At 40.3% G+C, this 23,106-nt stretch overlaps 1 protein-coding gene across 2 annotated transcripts in view; it reads right to left on the reverse strand.

Annotated features, from left to right (window-relative positions):
• The window catches only part of CFLAR (CASP8 and FADD like apoptosis regulator), a 62,377-nt gene that overhangs the window by 21,502 nt on the left and 17,769 nt on the right, over positions 1-23,106 (reverse strand). For both annotated transcript variants that reach the window (XM_075829771.1, XM_075829772.1), the window contains exons 2-3: positions 13,527-13,888; positions 285-390 (exon numbers count right to left, since the gene is read on the reverse strand). In XM_075829771.1, coding sequence (XP_075685886.1) covers positions 285-390; positions 13,527-13,888 — 468 coding nt within the window. The remainder of the gene's footprint in view (positions 1-284; positions 391-13,526; positions 13,889-23,106) is intronic.

The following is a 23,106-nucleotide window of genomic DNA, read 5'->3' on the forward strand; positions in this document are numbered from 1 at the left end:
CAAAAAACTTTATTAAACATAAGTCCCAAAACATAAAATAACACAAATATTTGGTATCCTCATGACCGTAACAACCTGCAGAACAAATGTATAGCATCATTTATGATGATCGTGAATGCAAAAAAAAAAAAAAAAAGCTAATGGCAGAACTGCTTTTTTTTCTGCATTTTTGCGAAAATAAAAATCTGGGATGTAAAGAGGAAGAAATAAAAAAACAAAAAACTGTTCTGTCCGTGTCCTTAAGGGGTTAATAAAAATAGAAGTACAGAAGGGAAAATGTATACCTTGATTTTCAGTTTTTCTCCATTTCTCAATTTATTTTTTAATAAGAACACAAGAGATTCCAACTCATCTTCTTCAATCTGCTCATTGAGTTCTATCATAAGACACCTGTGAAAACACCATCATCTGGGTAGTTAGCGGTAAAAAAACAATGCCCATATAAATCATACCATAAGCCTATTTTATTTATGTATATTTAATCTAAGGCCTTCCATACAGACCCTGGCCAATCCGGGCCCCTTTTGTGCCTCTTTGCAAATGATCACCACTGTAAAATTGCACCTTTGGTATTTTTTATGAGGAGCATGTTGTGTACAATAATATGTGTATTTTTTTCTTTACTAATCAATTTACATTTTATTAGGAACACGTTTCTAGTACTGGGTAGGACCCCCCCCCCCCTCTTTTTGCCCTCGGCTTGAATTGATCATGGTATGGATTGAACATGGTGCTGGTAACACTAGTATTCCAGTTTCAACAAATATTGTTTGATCGCAATGATTGCAAACAGAGATTTAACCCCTTAAGGACACAGCCTGTTTTGGCCTTAAGGACACAGCCTATTTTTTCAAATCTGACATGTGTTACTTTATGTTGTAATAACTCCGGAATGCTTTTACCTAGCCAAGCAATTCTGAGATTGTTTTCTCGTGACACATTGGACTTTATGATACTGAAAAAATTTTGTCGTTAAATTCAATATTTATTTGTAAAAAACACCAAAATTTAGAGAAAATATGCAAAAATCTGCATTTTTCTAAATTGTAATGTATCTGCTTGTAAAACAGATAGTTATACCACACAAAATAGTTACTAGTTAACATTTCCTATATGTCTACTTTATGTTTGCATTGTTTTTTGAACGTGCTTTTATTTTTCTAGGACGTTACAAGGCTTATAACTTTAGCAGCAATTTATCATATTTTCAAGAAAATTTCAAAAGGCTATTTTTTCAGGGACCAGTTCAGTTCTGAAGTGGCTTTGAGGGCCTTATATATTAGAAACCCCCTATAAAACACCCCATTTTAAAAACTGCACCCCTTAAAGTACTCAAAACAGCATTCAGAAATTATTTGAACCCTTTAGGCATTTCACAAGAAATAAAGCAAAGTAGAGGTGAAATTTACAAATTTCAATTTTTTTTTACTAAATTCATTTGTAATACAGTTTTTTCTGTAACACAGAAGGTTTTACCCGAGAAATGTAACTCAATATTTATTGCCCAGATTCTGCAATTTTTAGAAATATCCCACATGTGGTCCTAGTGCGGTAAAGGACCGAAACACCGGCCTCAGAAGCAAAGGAGCACCTGGTGGATTTTGGGGCCTCTATTTTATTAGAATATATTTTAGGCACCATGTCAGGTTTGAAGAGGTCTTGTGGTGCCAAAACAACGGAAACCCCCCAAAAGTGACCCGATTTTGGAAACTACACCCCTGAAGGAATTTTTCTAGGGGTATAGTTAGCATTTTTAGCCCACAGGTTTTTTGCTAAATTTATTGGAACTTGTCTGTGAAAATGAAAATCTACTTTTTTTCTGAAAAAACATACGATGTTTTCGTTTTTACAAGGAATAAAGGAGAAAAAGCACCACAACATTTGTAAAGCAATGTCTCCCGATTACGGCAATACCCCATATGTGGTAATAAACTGCTGTTTGGACCCACGGCAGGGCTCAGAAGGGAACTAGGGCCATTTGGATTTTGGAGCGCAGATTTTGCTGGAATGGTTTTCGGTGCCATGTCGTGTTTGCAAAGCCCTGGAGGGACCATAACAGTGGAAACTCCCCAAAAGTGACCCCATTTTGGAAACTACACCCCTCAAGGATTTTTTCAAGAGGTATATTTAGCATTTTTAGCCCACAGATTTTTTGCTAAATTTATTGGAACTGGTCTGTGAAAATGAAAATCTACTTTTTTTCTGGAAAAACATACAATGTTTTAGATTTTACAAGGAATAAAGGAGAAAAAGCACTCCAACATTTGTAAAGCAATGTCTCCCGATTACGGCAATACCCCATATGTGGTAATAAACTGCTGTTTGGACCCACAGCGGGGCTCAGAAGGGAAGGAGGGCCATTTGGATTTTGGAGCGCAGATTTTGCTGGAATGGTTTTCGGTGCCATGCCGTGTTTGCAAAGCCCTGAAGGGACCATAACAGTGGAAACTCCCCAAAAGTGACCCCATTTTGGAAACTACACCCCTCAAGGAATTTTTCTTGGGGTATAGTTAGCATTTGGACCCTACACGGTTTTTGCTGAATCTATGGGAATTATGCCGTGAAATTGAAAATCTAAATTTTTTCTAATAAAATGTCGTTTTAGCTCAGATTTTTTCATTTTTACAACAGATAAAGGAGAAAACACACCCCAATATTTGTAAAGCAAACTCTTCTGAGCACAGCAATACCCCATATGTGGTAATAAACTGCTGTTTGGACACATGGCGGAAGTTAGAAAGGACGGAGCGCCATTTGACTTTTGGAGCTCAAGTTTTGCTGGAATGGTTTGCGGCCCCATGTCACATTTGAAAAGCCACTGAGGGGCCAAAATACTGCAAACCCGGCAAAAGTGACCCCATTTGGTAAACTACACCCCTCAAGGCATTTATCATTTGCCTGGACATATGACGGCTTAGGAGTGAAAGGCGCATGTGAGACCAATTTTGGTGATTTTCGCAGCATTAGCCCACAACGGCAGGGCTCTGGGGTCAAATAGTAAAACAAACCCCCAAGTAGTGACCCCCATTTTGGAAACTGCACCCCTGAAGGCATTTTATTAACGGGTGTAGTGAGCATTTTGACCACACAGGTTTTTTTTTTTTCTATTAGAAATGAATGCTCAGTGGATGGTGCAAAGTGAAAATTGCAAATTTCCACAGGTATGTGCCATTTTAGTGCACAATATTTTGTGCCCAGTTCGTGCCACTGAAGACAAATACCTCAAACTGTTAAGCGGGTTCTCCCGGGTATGGCGATGCCATATATGTGGACGTACACTGCTGCTTGGGCACGCTGCAGGGCGCACCATTTGGCTTTTGGAGCGTGGATTTTGCTCGCTAGTTGTTTTGTTTGGGGTATTGCTGGTATTTCAGTTTATGATGTGGGGGCATATGTAAGCTGTGTGGAGAACATCAGGGGTATAATAAGAGAGTATAATAATGCGGTAAATAAATAATAATCCGCAGACGTGGCCGGTGTTGCACTGATAAATGGCGCCCGATATTATCCGCTTTTGGACACTCTGCACATTTTGCATCGCCATATTCTGAGAGCCAAAACGTCTTTATTTTTTTTCACTGGAGCTGGGTGAGGGCTTATTTGTTGCGGGACAATCTGTAGATCTCATTGGCACCATTTTGGGGTACATGCGATTTTTTGATCACTTTGTATTAAATTTTTTTGGCAAGCAAGGTGACCAAAAACCTGCAATTCTGATGATTTTTATTATTATTTTTTTTACGGCGTTCGCCATGCGCTATGAATGACAATTTTACGTTATTCTGCGGGTCGGTATGATTACGGCGATACCATATATATATAGTTGTTCTTAAGTTTTGCAGCGTCTGCACGATAAAATCACTTTTGTTTCAAATAATTTATTTTTGGTGTCACCAGATTCTGAGAGCCATAAAATTTTTATTTTTCCGTCAAAAAAGCTGCGGGAGGGCTTGTTTTTTGCGGGACGGGCTGCGTTTTTTAATGGTATAATTTTGGGGTACATGCAATTTTTAGATCCCTTTTTTTATTCTGTTTTGCAAGGGGTAGTGACTAACAAAAAGCGATTCTGGAATAGTTTTTTATTTAATTTTTTTACGGTGTTCACCGTACGGGTAAAATAGCGTGATATTTTTATAGTTTGGGTCGTTACGGACGCGGGGATACCACATATGTGTACTTTTATTTATGTTTTTTGGTTTTTCCTATAATAAAAGACTTATTATAGGAAAAAAGGCTGTTATAGTGTTTTTTAACATGAAACTTATTTTTTTTTTTACTTTTTTACAACATTTTTATTAACTTGTTTTAACTTTTACTTTTGTCCCACTAGGGAACTTGAAGGCATGAAGCCCTGATCGCTATTCTAATACACTGCACTACCTACATAGTGCAGTGTATTAGAGCTGTCAGCTATTCACTGACAGCAAGCCTATTAGGCTTCGCCTCCCGGCGGGGCCTAATAGGCTTCCGTACTAGGAAGCGATTGTTAGGCTATGGTTGCCATAGCAACCATCAGAACACTCGCGGGTGCCGATGGTTGTTATTAGCAACCATAGGGTACGATCTAATCACTTAGATGCAGCGATAGCTGCATCTAAGGGGTTAATCGGCCGGATCGGAGCCTTGCTCCGGTCCTGGCCGTTAGGGCACGATGTCAGCTGTGACAAACAGCTGACACCCGCGCCCGTGGCAACCATCGTGGTTGCCGACAGGGCTACAAGCCACTTCGATGCATCGATCACGTTTATCGATGCATCGAAGGGGTTAATCGGCCGGATCGGAGCCTAGCTCCGGTCCTGGCAGTTGCAGAGGGGCGTCGGGCAGCTGATTCCCGGCGGTGATAACGCTGGCTCAGCTTCTGAGCCAGCGTCATCACATACACACGTCATAGAGCTGTGATTGGTCAGTCTGCTTTGACTGACCAATCACAGCGATCGCCGGCAGGAGACCGCTGTGAATGGTCCCCTGCCGTCTTACTGTGCCGATCAACTGTCATAAACAGTTGACGGCACAGTTCTGTCACCTTGTCCTTTGACAGGGTGACAGTTTTTAGCCAGGACGCACCGGTACGTCCCTGTGCCTTAAAGCACTTCAATGCAGGACGTACCGGTACGTCCTGGTGCGCTAAGGGGTTAAAAAAACCACAAAGAATTGATTCAGAAAGTATATATTGGAAAGTTTTATAAAATTCCATTATACAAAAAATGTAATGTATTTGCTGAAACCGGAATACCCCTTAGAGATTTTGGCTGATATTGATATGACACAATCCTAAAGCTGGAGTACAATGAACTCATTGTCTGTACATTCAGATTAAAACAACAATCATTTGGTTCTAAGGAAACAAATGTGTGCCAAGAAAACATTCACATAAACAAACAAAACCCAGGAGATCAGAAGATAAAACTAGAACCAGTCTAGCACCATCATCTTTTCCACAGTCAAAGTCACGCAGATCAAATTTCCTATTTCTTCCACATTCTATAGTGGAAAAAGTCACCAGTGGTACATTAAATTAAGACCTTCCTGGAAACTTGCAAATTAAACAATATAACAAAACCAGAAGTTATGTGAGCAGGACTAGGCAAGGATGAGTTTTCAGCCTTTGAATGTAAACAATGAATGTTTCCATTCACTGAAATAAAATATGAGACATAATTGAAACACAAAGTATACAAAAAAAAATTCCGATCTTTTAAAATTGTGTGCAAATGGTTTAACTGTAGTAAGATTAGTTACTTAAAGGAACAGTGTCATCACAATTTTTTTTTTAATATGTTAAAGATGTTAGTGCTTTATTAAAAACGTTTATATTTATTTGTGTGTTTGTGTTTTACTTTTTTTTATTTTTACACTTTTTCTTCCCTATGGGGGCTGCCATTTTTTGTTCCATTTCTGTATGTCGATTAACGACACATACAGACATGGAATACGGCAGCCACAGTCCCATAGAGACTGCGAACGGGTCCCGTCCCATCCACTTCTGTGTACGCCGTCTGTGTGGGAACTGCGCATGCGCCGCTCCCACACAGTCCAACTTGAAATTGGCGCCGTCCGGCGCCATTTTCCTGTGGACCGGAAGTCGCGGCCGGACAGTAATATTACTACTTCCGGTCGCGGCTTCCGGACTTGTGCACTTGGACCAGCGGCAGCAGACGGAGCGGACGGGCCGGAGGGAGCCGCGGCGGCAGGAGCAGGTAAGAGATTTCAATGTATGTTCGTGTTTGTTTACTACTGTATGTAAACCTACTACACTGTGTGTTAGCTCAAAAAATGGCGACACACAGTGTAGGAGGTTAGACCGTTCAAACCCCTCGTTTATCCCGGCACTAGCCAGGATAAAGGAGGGGGGGGGATGCTGAGAGCTCACTAGAGCGAAGGCTTTTTACCCAATTTTGCAATGCTGCAATTTTGGGAATAGCTCCATCTAGTGACCAGCAATGGGAAATATTATAAATTAGAATTAATTTATAATATTTCCTGACTCGTGAAAAAAATAAAAAAAATTTGAACAATGTTTAATCACCTACACACTAAATGTTTAATTAAAAAAAACAAAACATGTTTTTCTGGCAACACATTCCCTTTAACAATGTACAGTCTGTAGCTGAAATCTCTGTAAGTCAGTCTCACATGCAGTCACATGATCACGCCCCTGGTGTTGATCACCTGCTTATCCCCCTACATATTTTCTGTACAGGAAGTCACACATCCCATGCCTCATCTCCGCAGCTCCCCTCCTCCCCGACTCTGGAGGGGTCGTGTTTCACATGCTGGGCAGCAGATCATGCAGAGTCTTTGAGCAGAATAATAACAGAGCAGACAAGGAGTAATCGCATCACTACCTTACAACTTGTGAGAGAGGGGCATGCTGGCAGCTGTAAATGGAAGCAAGGTCTGTGAGAGGAGAGAGGAATCATGGATACTGTAGTCCTTTGCATTGGTAACAGCCACAGCAAGCCCTAGCAAAATGAAAACAACAGTTCTGCACAGAGATAACCAACATAATAATAATAATAATAATAAAATGACTTCTGAGCTATGGTGGCATCACCTGATGAGCATTCAGACACATATTTTTTTTCTGTGTTTTCCCTAAACTTGGAAAATCCCTATAACAAACAAACCATATAGAAATTATCAGCTAACCCAAAGTCTTTATGGTTTGCCACTGTATAAGGCTTTAAACAGGTACGTGCATGGTCACTGCTGGGTTCCACAGAGATGCAACATATAAGAAAAGCTGAGCAGCACTCAAGCATTTATCGGGACTGATTTACACAAATGGAAAAATATCCAGCAAAAATATACTTACGTGCTTCAGGGTGACATAGCAAGCAATAATCATGGCAAGCAATAAGTCACAGAACTGACATTCTATATTTTACCCTAATGGTGTTTACATGTCGTGGACAAAGCACGGTTTTTGCAGCAATTTTTGCAAAATCAAGCTAAAACCGCATCATTTTCCAGCGATCTAAGCCAAATCAATGCGAAAACCATGATTTTACAGCGATGTGTGAATACACCCTAATGGGTACAATCCAATTATATTAAAAACGCTTGTGGGTTAAAGTCATTAAAATCATTCAGAAGCATGTCATAGACTGCCACTGTTCACGTTAATGAAGGGGCAGAAGTGGTCGGCTGTGCCCCTTTGGCTTCAACCGCCAACAAGCTAGAGAAAATATATAGCCTGTACACAGCTTAGACTTGTCTCTCTGAGAGGTGTGAATTACTGACTCGAGCTAAAGTGTAGAACAAGAATTATTATTATATATCCCATTAGGAGACATTTACATTTTAAATATATTTTTTTAAAACTACATTTCAAAATTCAAACCCAGAAACTCCCGTTTCCCTAGCAGTGGAGTAAAGCAGTCCAGTAAAGATTTTGATTTTTATGCTGGGTGCTGGACAACTTTGAAAAAGTATATTCGAAAGTTGTATATAGGACAAAATCTTTTTTAAAAATATATACAGTACAACCCTTTAAGAAGGCTATATTCCAAAAAGTAAAAAAAAAAATAATGTTTTTAATAGTTTAATATATTTCTTGAATGACTTTAGAAAGCTGAATCAGCCTGTTGAGGATGGGAGTGTTGAAATGCATTGCTGCCTCCTCCCTTTTCTTTTTTTTTTACACACTACAAGTATATTCTTTAATCTGAGTGATTGAAAAATGTTTCATGAAACAGAAAGCGCTCCTGCAACATTCATCTTTTCCTTATGTTTCTTGTACTTCTGGCTACTTCTTATCGATTGGTTGCCGTACAGTGGTGTGTTGATGAGATGGTTTGGAGATATAGTTGCACTTGCCATATTTGCACCACCATACCAGGTGACCACTTCTGTACCAGTGATTTATAATATACATCGTTTCTTCTGGAATACTACACTATGGTGTGCCACTTTCTATTTTACAGGTGAGGTTTGTGTGGCACAATTACACTTGATAACCCTGGCCAGTCAATCACCAGTGCTTCTAAGGCCTCATGCCCACTTTCGTTTTTTCCTTGAGGGTGCTAACCGTTTTTTTGACGGCTAGCACCCTGACTCATTTCAATGGGGCCATGCACACTTCAGTTTTTTTTACGGTCCCGTTGTTCCGTTCCTACAAAAGTAGAGCATGTCCTACTTTTGTCCGAGATTCCGTGACCCATACAAGTCAATGGGTCCATCAAAAAAACTGAAGGCACACGGAAGGCATCCGTGTGCCATCCGTGTGTGATGGAGCCGTTCGCTAGCAACAGCCGGACGGGCAGAGGTACACGTAGAGACAGATATTGCACTGCACTAATCGGCAGCCCCTTCTCTCTATCCAGCACTGATAGCAAGAAGAGGCTGCTGATCAGTGCTGGAACGCAGTGATAGAAAGAAAAATAAGTTCATACGTACCCCGGCCGTGGTCTTGGTGACACGTCCTCTTTTGACATCATGTCCGACCTCCCTGGATGACGCGGCAGTCCATGTGACCACTGCAGCCTGTGATTGGCTGCAGCGGTCACATGGTCTGAAACGTCATCTCAGGAGGCCGAGATGGAGGAAGAAGCAGGGAGTTCTGGGTAAGTATTAACTTTTTTTGATGAAACATTAATCTATATTGTGAGTGCCGCACATGGTACTCACTTTCCAGCGGTAGTTTCCGTCCAGGGTGCTGAAAGGGGCTGCACTGATCGGTAGTAACTCTTTCAGCACCCTGGACAGTGACTACCACTAGACAGTGAAAAGCATGTGCGGCACTCACAATATCGTGTACATAGTATGAACGCGAACAGTTTCCTCTTGGAAACTGAAACACAGAAGTGTATACAGAGTACACACGGGAAGCACACTGATCCAATCACGGACACACAGATCTGTGAAAAACGGCCGTGAAAACGGTGATGGAAGTGTGAATGAGACCTTAGGCGAGACTTCATGTGCAAGTGTTCCTGCACTGCACTCTGCAAGCCCCTCTGCTCTGAATGACAGCTCCAGCAGTCTCCTCATTGGCACTTGTGACCGCCGTGCCGAGGGAATCCAACGTCGGTTCCTCGGTCATGCAACTTGCATAATCAAAAAAGTAGGTACATTTACAATGCCCTCCCCCTCCTCTATATCACCCTGTCAGCAGTTTTGAGGCCTCAAAACTGCTGACAGGTTCCCATTAACGGTATGGGCTAGGGGGCTCCATAGAAGATATTACATCCATATTTAGACACGAGCAATTTTTTAATTATTCCAATTAAAAATGTTTTATGTTTTGTATGAGAAATGTAATCGTTATTTTTCGGCTAACCCCTTTAAATGTTATTTACAGTTAGCATTTGGGCTGCTTTACTATCTCTTTTGAAAAAGAAGACCCTATATAAGAAAGTAATGAACAATTTTCAGACTTTATAGCCACCCTCCTCTGGTTTCTTGTTTTGGTTTAAATTTTTCTGAACACTGATGTTTTAGATGTGAGTTTTTGTGTTTTTAAAAAGTGAGCGCCCATCATTGTTTTATACAAGAACCAAGATACGCCCAAGGAAACTAAATTTATATAATTTTAAAACAAAACATAGGACATGGGGATATTTATTACTTTGTAAACACAGCTGTTATTTCTGCAGTTACCACTGTTCCAACTATTATGAAATGTACACTCAGGATGTACTGAACTCTCCAAGCAAAATTTACTTTGTTAGTTTTTCAATTCTTGAGTTGCTTAAGGGGTATTCCAACCACTGAAAGTTGCAGAAATATGTAAAACTGTGATAGACTTTAAAGGAGAGAACAGCACGCATGCTCGATCTGCTCTCTCCTCCCTTTCATGGTCACTGTCTGCCATTTTGCTTGACACAGCATGGTTCATGGGATCTTGGTTCTGCTGACCTATGGGTAAACCATAAGGCTGGGTACACACGTTGCAGTAGTGTGCTGCATGATCTTTTTCACGTAAAACATGTTAAAAAAAATGGATTTTTTTTTTATCTGGAAAACTAAGGTAGGCAATAACCGCATAGCAAAACCGACGCAACATCGCATGTGGCTAAATGTTGATGGTTGGTATACCTCTTTAAATCGTTCCAGCAGTTGTTCGTGAGCAACTCCCCATCTTATCCCAGATCTCATCTGCCAGCCTACCCTGTTCTCTCCCATAAACAAAGCCAGTATCCATCGTTATTACAGACATGGGAAACAATCATAGTCCTCGCTCTTAATTCTGCTCCATCACGTTCCTCTGTCACTTCCTTTCACCTTGTTATACCTTACTGTTATACCCTATCGCCCCCTTTCACACCGGTGTGAGAAGCGGTTTCACCGGGAAGACAGTGATGTCCGTTGTTTTGTCCCTTATCCCTCTGTCTCCTCCATGGGGGTCATTCTACGAACACCTAGTAATAGGTGGCTGATAATAGAGAACACTGGTCTAATTTCAGGTATAGTGCAGCAGTCGGTTGCAAAACCTCTCAACAATACATGGTCTACTCTAGAGCATCCTGCCATCATCACACGGCTGGCGCCAAATCTACCAAGAAGGAGGAGTCGGCTTCACTACAGACTCCCCTAGCAACACTGCTTTACACTCCCTGTATGGCAGCCCCTCCCCTATTCGGTATATAAAATATGTCGTTCACGGCTCTGCATAACAAATATTTGTAAGTTGCGAACATCCTGTACAAGGTGTGTGTGACTGACATCCTTGCTTCAGCCTGGCACTCCACTAACATCATTGTTCCAGCCTGGCTCCCTACTAGCAACCTCTCTTATGCATGGTACTTCACTATCACCCCCTCTCTAGTTGGTACCCCACCAATAATCACTGCACCAGCCAGACAACGCACCAATGCAGGCTGGTACACCAATTTCTGAATTACTACAGCCTGCCACATATATGTACACTAACGACTAGCATGCGGCAGTCATTATCCTCCACTAATTTCCAGTCTGATATATATGTCTTCTATCCCATCATTCCTGTCAAAGCAGATACTGTACATGTGACCTATCTCATCATCCTTGTCACAGCACATACATGTGTCCTATGTAATCATCCCCGTCACAGCACATACATGTCTTCTACCTCATCATCCCTGTCACAGCACATACATGTCTTCTACCTCATTATCCCTGTCACAGCACATACATGTCTTCTACCTCATCATCCCTGTCACAGTACAGAGGTCTTCTACATGTACGGAAACAGAGTAGCTCAGCGAGTTATGCTGTTTCTGTAACTCCCGAAATTGTAATCAGGAAATAGCCAGGAGTCAGTGTGAGCACAAAAAACTAGAACGGGGTTTATGGGGCCCCGTTATAGAGATAGGTGCCGGTCCCAGAGGTGGGACCCGCATATATCTGACATTCATGAAATATCCTGTGGATATGTCATAAATGTCCCTATTTCAACAGCGTCCGCGGCATTTAAACCGTTAGGAGGGCCCCCCTCCAACAGCCCCCCCCCCCAGAACGAGACCGTGAAGCACCGATGATTGTCATGGCAGCCTGGGGACCTAATGAAGGCACCCAGGTCTGCCTTCTGTCTGCCTCTGCTAAGCCATGCCTCCGGGAAGGCTTAGCAGAAGCCTCTAAAAATGACAATATACTACAATACATTTGTATTGCAGTGTATTGTACCATTGATCTGACAATCGCTGGTTCAATTCCCAAAATGTGTAAAAAAAAAAAAATTTTTATACATTTTCAGGAGTGTAATATATATATATATATATATATATATATATATATATTAAAAGTTCAAAATAAAACCCTTTTCCCCAAGCACAATGTAAATGTGGACGGTGTAAATTTTTTCATCAGAATCTTTGTTGTTTTTTTTATCACCTTAGCGCTAAAAAAAAATGAAATAAAAAGTGTTAAAAAAAATCGTATGTACCAAAAAATGGTGCCCATAAATACTACAGTTCATCCGGCAAAAAAACAAGCCCTCACACCGCTCAATCGATGAAAAAATATCAACGTTATGGATCTCAGAATGTGGTGAAACAGAACAAATAGTTTTTTCTTTGTAAAAGTAGCAAAATATGAAATCATTTTTCCTATTTTCTGTTGTCTAAAACCTGAGTGCATCTTATAGTCCAAAAAATATAGTAATCAGTCTTTTCTCCCATGAGTGAACGTCCTATGGCCTAAACAGCGGCCTGGACTGAGGTCCAGCACACTTTTGAACTTTGTCTGTTTGTTTCACAATTTATAGGTTCGTATTTTGTATTGTGGTAATAAAGTGATTTCATTAATATCTAGATGTGCAGTCTGTTATAAGCGTGTCCCCAATTTACATATTTTTTAGGCCGGATTCTCACGAGCGTGTTCAGTCCGTGATATACGGTCCGTATGTCGGCAGTATTTGTCGGACTGAACTCACTGCAGGGAGTTGGGCTCTTATCGTCATCGTTATCTATGACGCTAGGAGTCGCTGCCTCGCTGCGGGAAAACTGTCCCATACTGAAAACATGTTTTCAGTACGGGACAGTAGTTCCGGAGAGGCAGGGACTCCTAGCGTCATAGATAATGATGATGCTAGGAGCACGGCTCCCTGCACTGTGTTCGGTCCGGGAAATGCGGCCGACCTGCGAACCGTATATTACGGACTGAACACGCTCGTCTGAATCCAACCTTATCATAGGAAAACTGAGCACCATGACAATCAATCAATCAGAATCAAGCTTCCATTTTTCTAGTATAGGTAGAAAAGTGAAAAAAAAAAATGTAAAATGAAAAAAATTCATTATGGATTCCGACGCAAATTTTGCAGTGATTCCGCCGCAAAATCTACATGCTGATTTTGCTGTGGAATATTTGGCAAAAAGTTTGTGTCTTTTTTAATGTTGGCAATAGGGGACACAGGTAAGGAATAACATTTGCAGTATTCAAGTGTATAAATGAAACTGGTCATATTATGCAGTTCTATGGTACATTAGGTACAGCATTTGTTTTGCAGCATTTTAAAGATGCTTATGAGTTCATTATGTGGCAAAAGCGGAAATATACAAATGACGATTCTTTAAAGACCAGAAACATTCCATGCAAAGGTTTACCTGTAATCTGAAATGACCCTGGATTGAGTCTTCAACAGTGTTTCCACTTGTACTTTAGTCATCTTGTAATGTTTTCTGATGAGGTCATACCTTTTCAGCAAATTCAACACTTCCAATATTACTGGATATGAATTTCCTTCATTCAGTTCACTTAACAGTTCACTTACAATAAAGTTAGACGCTTGGTCCCGACAAGCAAACATTATCACTTCTTCTTCATCAGATTCCAATTCATCTACAATCTGTACAATCTGTGTCCTACTAGGTACAAAGTGACCGCTCATTACAATATTTCCTTCTGCCTTTGATTCACGATTCAGTAGATATTTTGTATGACTATTAAATACTTCATCTCTGGTCACCTGCAGAGAAAAAAAAAACAACAAGATTTAGGCCAGGATCACACAAAGTTTTTGTGGCAGTTTTTTAGTGGATCCAAAAATAATGAAAACTATAAAGGAAAGACTAAGGGTATGTTCCCACACACAGGATATGCTGCAGATTTTCGGCAATAGAAAATCAGCAGCAAAAGCTAAAAAAAAACCGAAAACGCTCATAAGTCTGTCATAGAAATCCGCACCAAATAGCGCTTTTTTGCTGTGCATATTGCTGCAGAAACGTTGCTGTTTTTTACCTGCAAATTTAGTTTCAAGCATTGATTATTACACCTGCCGTTTTCAGCAGTTTTTACATTCAAGTCTATGGGCCAAAAACACAGCATCTCCTCACAGAACCCACATCATAAATTGACATGCTGCAGAATTGAACACCACTGAACACTTTCCGCATTACTCTTCTGCGTTTCTTTTCCGCCTGTGCCTAAAATTTGCCAAATTTCATTCAGTTTGCTGCTACTGTAAATGCTGCAGAAATTCCGCAGCGTTTACGCTAGGTGGGAACCCCCAGTATAATGTTTCACCTCTACTTTTGTATCCACTCATGCATTTAGCTATAAAAAAAACGTAATCAAAAACTGACACAAACTTGCATGTGTGATTCTGGCCTAAGGCTGGAATCAAACACGCAGTTTTTGATGCATTTTTTTGAGCCATAGGCAGAAATGGATCAAACAGGAATGAAATGTATAAGTGTTTCCCTTAAGGCTACATTCACACGACAGTGAAAAACGGCTGTGTGACAGGCGTTTTTTTTTAACTGCCGTCACACGGCCATTTTCAGAACAATGAAGTTCTATGGTTGTATTCACACGGCTGTATTTTTAACAGCCCGTGAATTCAATGAATCAGTTTTTACCAACGTTTTTTAGGAATCAATCCTTGTAACGGCTCGTAAAAACGGATCCTGGCCAAGGACTCCCCGGACACAGCACTACTTTGATCGCTGAGCCCGGGGAAGCCCTTGACATTACTGTCCATATATGGACAGTGAAGTCGGGCTTTCAACTATGGAGTCCCCAGCTAGAGCAAGCCCTTTGGCAGGAGACTCTGGTCAGCCAGAGCGCTGCCAGGGATTCCGCTCCAGGAGTAGCCCCTGATGTCACAGTCCATATATGGAGAGAACGAAGGTGATAGTCTTGCAACTATTGATGTGACAAGCCTATACACCAGAATTCGCCACACTGATGGCCTAGGTGCTATCAGATCTTTCTTGGAGAGAACAGGGAAAAGCGAGGAAAATCTAAATTTCATCTGTGAGGCACTGGATTTTGTGTGGACCCACAATGCATTTTGCTTTGGGGGGGGGGGGATCAGTGGTTCACATAGCGAACCGGTACAGCAATGGGGACTCCTGTTGCTCCAACATATGCAAATCTAATTTTGGCCATATGGGAAGAAAAATATATATAAAATGTTAATAATCCTTACATTCAATATATAAGACACTGGTCTAGATTTATTGATGACGTTATAATAGTGTGGTCTGGTACCCAAACACAGTTTGTAAATTTTGTCAACGATTTGAATGTGGAATTCGAATTCACAGCTAATTTTGGTGGCGCTAATGTAGAGTTCCTGGATGTCAAAATCACAGTAGATGAGAGAGGTTTACATACAAGTGGATTCCGCATACCCACAGCCACTAATGCCCTCTTACATCATAAGAGCTTCCATCCACCTCATATAAAATGATCATTACCCTATGGGCAATTCCTTAGGTTAAAAAGAATAAATAGTGATCACAATGTTTTCCTAGAACAATCTATTAACTAAAATGGGATAGAAAAAGAGACACGGCGCCCCATAGTGCAAAATAAAAGCGGGATAGAACAAGAGAGCAACTTGATAATGAGAATATGCTCACCTTGATAAATGGACACTGATAAGTGTCACAAAAGCATTACAGCTGCTGCCAGGTCCATAGCACAGTTTGTTGTCAATTTTAGGACTTGATAGAAAGAAAAGATAGGACCACCGGCGCTGCTTGTAGTAAATGATGAGTAATATGGAGGCTTAGACCGGCATCAAGGTAAAGACTTTATTGTCAGAGGCTACGCGTTTCAACACCGGACTGGTGTCTTCATCAGGCCAATACAGACTGCGTTTAACGCACATTTATACACACAGAAGGCAGAAAAAACCGCCAAAGAGACAGGTTAAAGGTCATTAAAAGATACAAAGGCAAAATGTAACATATTAGTAGCAAATATAAACATATATACATATGTGGTGCTGGAGACCGCTTGGAGTGTTGAAAATGACAAAAAATGATACATTAAAAGATAAATAAATAGTGAGGCTGTAGTGCCGCTGGAAAACGGCATACAGCACAGATAGATTCTTTTATCAAAAGTAATCTTCATCTAAATGCATAATCGGGAAGGAAACAAACATGTCTCTGGAAAAGAAGACACGAAAATATGTGATTCTGATAAGAAAAGAACAATTGCAGCACAGCGACGCTAAGTCAGCGTCCCTGGTTGTCAAGACGACAGAAAAAATACGGTGGCCGAGAGGGAACAAAAAAACAAGCGTTGGAACGCATGGTGGACCGCAACAGCAGTACGGAGACAAGTGACAGCAACAGCCGGGCTATGAAGAGCAGAAGTGCAACAAACAGTGAGTACCAACCGATACTAATAGGTATTTAGAATTGGAATACATTATCTATCAAAAACCTGAATTCGAAAGTTTATAAGAATATTTATAAATAAAATAAAAAGTTTATAAAAATATATAAAACGTTTTGGTAGGTATTCAAGAGGTAAAATTGAACATTTTTCGGACACAATGAGAGCAGCTACAAGCATGAATACTACAATAAAAGCATATAAGATATACAATTATAACGATATTAACCTTATCATAGCAATGACAATGAAACTGATAGTGACCGTGAGAATGAGACTCATTCTAAAGAAGATTCCGTAAGATCATTCAGACCATTGGGATGTAGAGTTCCCAATTTGTATATCCAAACATTTTCTCTTTGCTTAAGCCTAATAAATCTATCAGGTATATCCAATGGTATTTGCTCAATAGGAGTAACCATAATGTTCATAAAATTGCAATTATGCTTAAATGTGCAATGCCGTGATACACTCTGTTTCAAGAAACCTTTACTGACATTGAACCTATGCTTATTAATGCGGTTCGTCAATGTTTGTGTAGTGCGACCCACATACTGCGGTTTACATGTGCACTGTAGCACATAAACTACAAAAGTACTCCCACAGTTGAGGTGATTTTTGATCGGAAATCGTTCACCCGTCACTGTGGAAAGAAACTCCGTGCATTTACTAGTGATGTTATTGCAGCATAGGCACCTATTGTGACCACAACAAAAAGAACCTTTCGGATATGTTAAAAGAATAGATTCTTTAGTGTTTTGACCCGTCTATAAGTGATTGCGGGTTTGTCAGGAATTAAGGGTTTCAAAAAATGGGTCATTCACTAAAATGTGCCAATGTTTCCTTAAGATGGACGTGATCAGCTTGCTGCCTTTATTAAAAGAGGTTATAAAATTAATGTTGTGTTCGCCATGATTAAGATTCTTGTTGGTAATTGGCGTTTTTATTTGTATGCATTCTTTTTGGGACATAGCCCTAGCTTTCAGCTCTGCACCCCTAATTAGGCTCTTTGGGAAACCTTTTTCCAAAAATCTCTTGTTGAGAATCCCACATTCTTTATTAAAACTGGCTTCTTCAGAACAGTTTTTCCTGATCCTACGGTATTGGCCGAAAGGTAACATTTTTTAGCCACGGGGAATAGTGCGCACTTTTAAAATCAAGATAGCTGTTCACATCTACCGTAAAGCTTTAAAAGATTTGCAAAAGAAACAGGATATTGTAATACGGTCTGCAGACAAAGGGGGGGGGGTATCGTTATACAAGATAGACCTGAATATTTTGATGAAGCCTTTAGGTTACTTTCAGATGAGCTATTTTATGAAAAATTGAAGTTTAACCCCACCTCGAAATTTGAAATCGAGTATGAATCCATGATAGAAACTGCATTCAGTGATAATCTCCTATGTAAGAAAGAAAGGGCTTTTTTAACTGTTCCCTTTCCAACCATCCCATTCATGTACCATCTCCCAAAGATACATAAAGCCCTTCACAACCCCCCAGGCCGACCAATTATTTCCGGTGTAGGGTTTTTAAAGAGGCTCCGTCACCAGATTTTGCAACCCCTATCTGCTATTGCAGCAGATCGGTGCTGCAATGTAGATAAGAGTAACGTTTTTATTTTTAAAAAACAAGCATTTTTGGCCAAGTTATGAGCATTTTTGTATTTATGCAAATGAGGCTTGCAAAAGTCCAAGTGGGCGTGTTTAAAGTAAAAGTACAACTGGGCGTGTATTATGTGCGTACATCGGGGCGTGTTTACTTCTTTTACTAGCTGGGCGTTCTGACGAGAAGTATCATCCACTTCTCTTCAGAACGCCCAGCTTCTGGCAGTGCAGACACACAGCGTGTTCTCGAGAGATCACGCTGTGTCGTCACTCACTTCCTGCCCCAGGTCCTGTATCGTGTCGGACGAGCGAGGACACATCGGCACCAGAGGCTACAGTTGATTCTGCAGCAGCATCGGCGTTTGCAGGTAAGTCGATGTAGCTACTTACCTGCAAATGCTGATGCTGCTGCAGAATCAACTGTAGCCTCTGGTGCCGATGTGTCCGACACGATGCATGACCTGGGCCAGGAAGTGAGTGGCGTCACAGCGTGATCTCTCGAGAACACGCTGTGTGTCTGCACTGCCAGAAGTTGGGTGTTAACGAACAGAAGTGGATGATGCTGATTCGTCAGCATCATACACTCCCATTCCTAGCGCCCAGCTAGTAAAAGAAGTAAAAACGCCCCGATGTACGCACATAATACACGCCCACTTGTACTTTTACTGTAAACACGCCGAGTTGTACTTTTGCAGGCCTCATTTGCATAAATACAAAAATGGTCATAACTTGGCCAAAAATGCTCGTTTTTTAAAAATAAAAACGTTACTGTAATCTACATTGCAGCGCCGATCTGCTGCAATAGCAGATAGGGGTTGCAAAATCTGGTGACAGAGCCTCTTTAACCAGCAATTTGTCACATTTTGTAGATATACATCTCCAGCCTTTCGTTCTAAAATTGCCATCTTTTCTCAAGGATTCCACACAGCTCATCAGGGATCTCTTTGAGTTACATTCTACATGTGATATGTCAGATATCGGTTTCCTAACCGCTGATGTGTCCTCCCTGTACACAAATATCCCACATACACAGGGTTTACAAGCAATTTCCAGTTATCTTTCGACTGATTCACGTTTTTCTAATGTTCAGCTCAATTTTATTATGGATTGTGTGGAGTTCATTTTAACACACAATGTTTTTAGTTTTGATGCCAATTTTTACAGACAGATCAAAGGTTGTGCGATGGGGTCGCGTTTCGCTCCCTCCTACGCAAATTTATATATGGGGTCGTTCGAGGAATCCCTCATACTGAGCGAACATCCCTTTAGAGACAAAATTGTCCTTTACAGACGTTATATTGATGATCTGTTTTTTATCTGGAAGGGTAATTCATCTACTGCTAGTGCTTTTATAGACTACTTAAATAACAATGGTTTTGGCCTCACTTTTACACATACTTTTTCGGACGATATTATTGATCTTTTGGACGTAACAATTGAAAAAAAGGGTGGCCTTTTTTCGACTAGGACTTATTTTAAAACGGTAGATGTGAACAGCTATCTTGATTTTAAAAGTGCGCACTATTCCCCGTGGCTAAAATTTTTTACCTTTCGGCCAATACCGTAGGATCAGGAAAAACTGTTCTGAAGAAGCCAGTTTTAATAAAGAATGTGGCATTCTCAACAAGAGATTTTTGGAAAAAGGTTTCCCAAAGAGCCTAATTAGGGGTGCAGAGCTGAAAGCTAGGGCTATGTCCCAAAAAGAATGCATACAAATAAAAACGCCAATTACCAACAAGAATCTTAATCATGGCGAACACAACATTAATTTTATAACCTCTTTTAATAAAGGAAGCAAGCTGATCACGTCCATCTTAAGGAAACATTGGCACATTTTAGTGAATGACCCATTTTTGAAACCCTTAATTACTGACAAACCCGCAATCACTTATAGACGGGCCAAAACACTAAAGAATCTAATAGCCCCTAGCAAAATGTGTAGTATAAAAAAGAAAAACCTAGGTCTTTTAACCTCTTAACGCCAAAGGACGGATATATCCGTCCTCCGCAGCTGCTAGTTCGCGCAGGAGGACGGATATATCCGTCCTGTGATGGCGCGGGTACTGAGACTGCACCCACGCGATCAGCGGCAGGAGCACGGCTGTTATACACAGCCTGGCTCCTGCTGCAACTGCCGGAATCGAAGCGCGCTCCGATTCTGGCAGTTTAACCCATTAAATGCCGCTGTCAATAGTGACAGCGGCATCTAATGTGTTTGACAGAGGGAGGGAGCTCCCTCTGTCAGCCCATCGGCGCCCCCGCAAAGAAATCGCCGGTTGCCTGTCAGTTTTACTAAGTATACCAAAGCATTATATATGCGATCAGCAGATCGCATAGTGAAGTCCCCTGGTGGGACTAAAAAAAAAAATGTCAATCAGTTAAATAAAGTTGGTGAAGAAAAAATAAAAATAATTACAGTGAAAATCAAATAAAACAACTTTTTTTGCACAAAAAGTGGTTTTATTTAGTAAAAAAGTGTCAAAACAAATCACACATACATGGTATCCCCGCGATCGTAACGATTTGAACAATAAAATGAACACATTAATTAAACCGCCGGATGAACGGCGTCCAAAAAAAACGCAAAAAACAACGGCAAAATTCTCTCTTTTCTCCCATTCCCCCCATAAAAAATTAAATAAAAATTAATCTAGAAGTCCTATGTACCCCAAAATAGTACTAATGAAAACTACACATTGGCCCGCAAAAATCAAGCCCCCATACGGCCACATTGACGGAAAAATAAAAACATTACGGCTCTTGGAATGCGGCGATGCAAAAACAAGTAATTTTTTTCTAAAAGGCTTTTTATTGTGCAAACGTAGGAAAACATATAAAACCTTTACATATTTGGTATCCCCGTAATCGTGCCGACCCATAGAATAAAGTGAACATGTTATTTACGCTGCATAGTAAACGGCGTAAATTTATAACATGAAAATCAATGCTGGAATAGCTGCTTATTTTCAATACTCTCCTAAAATAAAGTTAATAAAAGTTAATCAATATATTATAAGCATCTAAAAATGGTACAATTACAAAATACAACTCGTCCCGCAAAAAACAAGCCCTTATACGGCTATGTCGACGGAATAACAAAAAAGTTACGACTCTTGGAATGCGACCGTGAAAAAGCAAAAAATAATCCTTGGTCATTAACGTGCAAAATGGCCCGGTCATTAAGGGGTTAACAGATCCGAAAGGTTCTTTTTGTTGTGGTCACAATAGGTGCCTATGCTGCAATGACATCACTAATAAATGCACAGAGTTTCTTTCTACAGTGACGGGTGAAAGATTTCCGATCAAAAATCACCTCAACTGTGGGAGTACTTTTGTAGTTTATGTGCTACAGTGCACATGTAAACCGCAGTATGTGGGTCGCACTACACAAACATTGAGGAACCGCATTAATAAGCATAGGTTCAATGTCAGTAAAGGTTTCTTGAAACAGAGTGTATCACGGCATTGCACATTTAAGCATAATTGCAATTTTATGAACATTATGGTTACTCCTATTGAGCAAATACCATTGGATATACCTGATATTTTTATTAGGCTTAAGCAAAGAGAAAATTTTTGGATATACAAATTGGGAACTCTACATCCCAATGGTCTGAATGATCTTACGGAATCTTCTTTAGAATGAGTCTCATTCTCACGGTCACTATCAGTTTCATTGTCATTGCTATGATAAGGTTAATATCGTTATAATTGTATATCTTATATGCTTTTATTGTAGTATTCATGCTTGTAGCTGCTCTCATTGTGTCCGAAAAATGTTCAATTTTACCTCTTGAATACCTACCAAAACGTTATATATATTTTTATAAACTTTTTATTTTATTTATAAATATTCTTATAAACTTTCGAATTCAGGTTTTTGATAGATAATGTATTCCAATTCTAAATACCTATTAGTATCGGTTGGTACTCACTGTTTGTTGCACTTCTGCTCTTCATAGCCCGGCTGTTGCTGTCACTTGTCTCCGTACTGCTGTTGCGGTCCACCATGCGTTCCAACGCTTGTTTTTTTGTTCCCTCTCGGCCACCGTATTTTTTCTGTCATCTTGACAACCAGGGACGCTGACTTAGCGTCGCTGTGCTGCAATTGTTCTTTTCTTATCAGAATCACATATTTTCGTGTCTTCTTCTCCAGAGACATGTTTGTTTCCTTCCCGATTATGCATTTAGATGAAGATTACTTTTGATAAAAGAATCTCTATCTGTGCTGTATGGCGTTTTCCAGCGGCACTACAGCCTCACTATTTATTTATCTTTTAATGTATCATTTTTTGTCATTTTCAACACTCCAAGCGGTCTCCAGCACCACATATGTATATATGTTTATATTTGCTACTAATATGTTACATTTTGCCTTTGTATCTTTTAATGACCTTTAACCTGTCTCTTTGGCGTTTTTTTCTGCCTTCTGTGTGTATAAATGTGCGTTAAACGCAGTCTGTATTGGCCTGATGAAGACACCAGTCCGGTGTTGAAACGCGTAGCCTCTGACAATAAAGTCTTTACCTTGATGCCTGTCTAAGCCTCCATATTACTCATCGTTTACTACAAGCAGCGCCGGTGGTCCTATCTTTTCTTTCTATCAAGTCCTAGAACAATCTATGGAACTAACAGAGAGACAGAGCTAGAGGGTATAATGATGCAATACGATCAGAATCCTTTTCTACAGTACTTCAGTGTGATCGCAATACACTGCTCTTTAAAAAGAGACAAAAAGATAGAAATATAGGATTTGCGTTTTCCTTCCAATATAGTCCAGTAGCAGATCGCATAAATAGTGCCATTAGGAAACATTGGCATATTATAGAGGCAGATGTGGACTTATCGGAGAAAGCATGTTATCCCCCTGTGGTCTCGTTCAGACGATGCAGAAATCTGAGAGATGAATTAGTTACAGGCCGTTTCTTGGCAATTCAAAATAAAAGAA

The sequence above is a fragment of the Rhinoderma darwinii genome, chromosome 6 (genome assembly GCF_050947455.1).
Source record: "Rhinoderma darwinii isolate aRhiDar2 chromosome 6, aRhiDar2.hap1, whole genome shotgun sequence".
Lineage (NCBI taxonomy): Eukaryota > Metazoa > Chordata > Amphibia > Anura > Rhinodermatidae > Rhinoderma > Rhinoderma darwinii.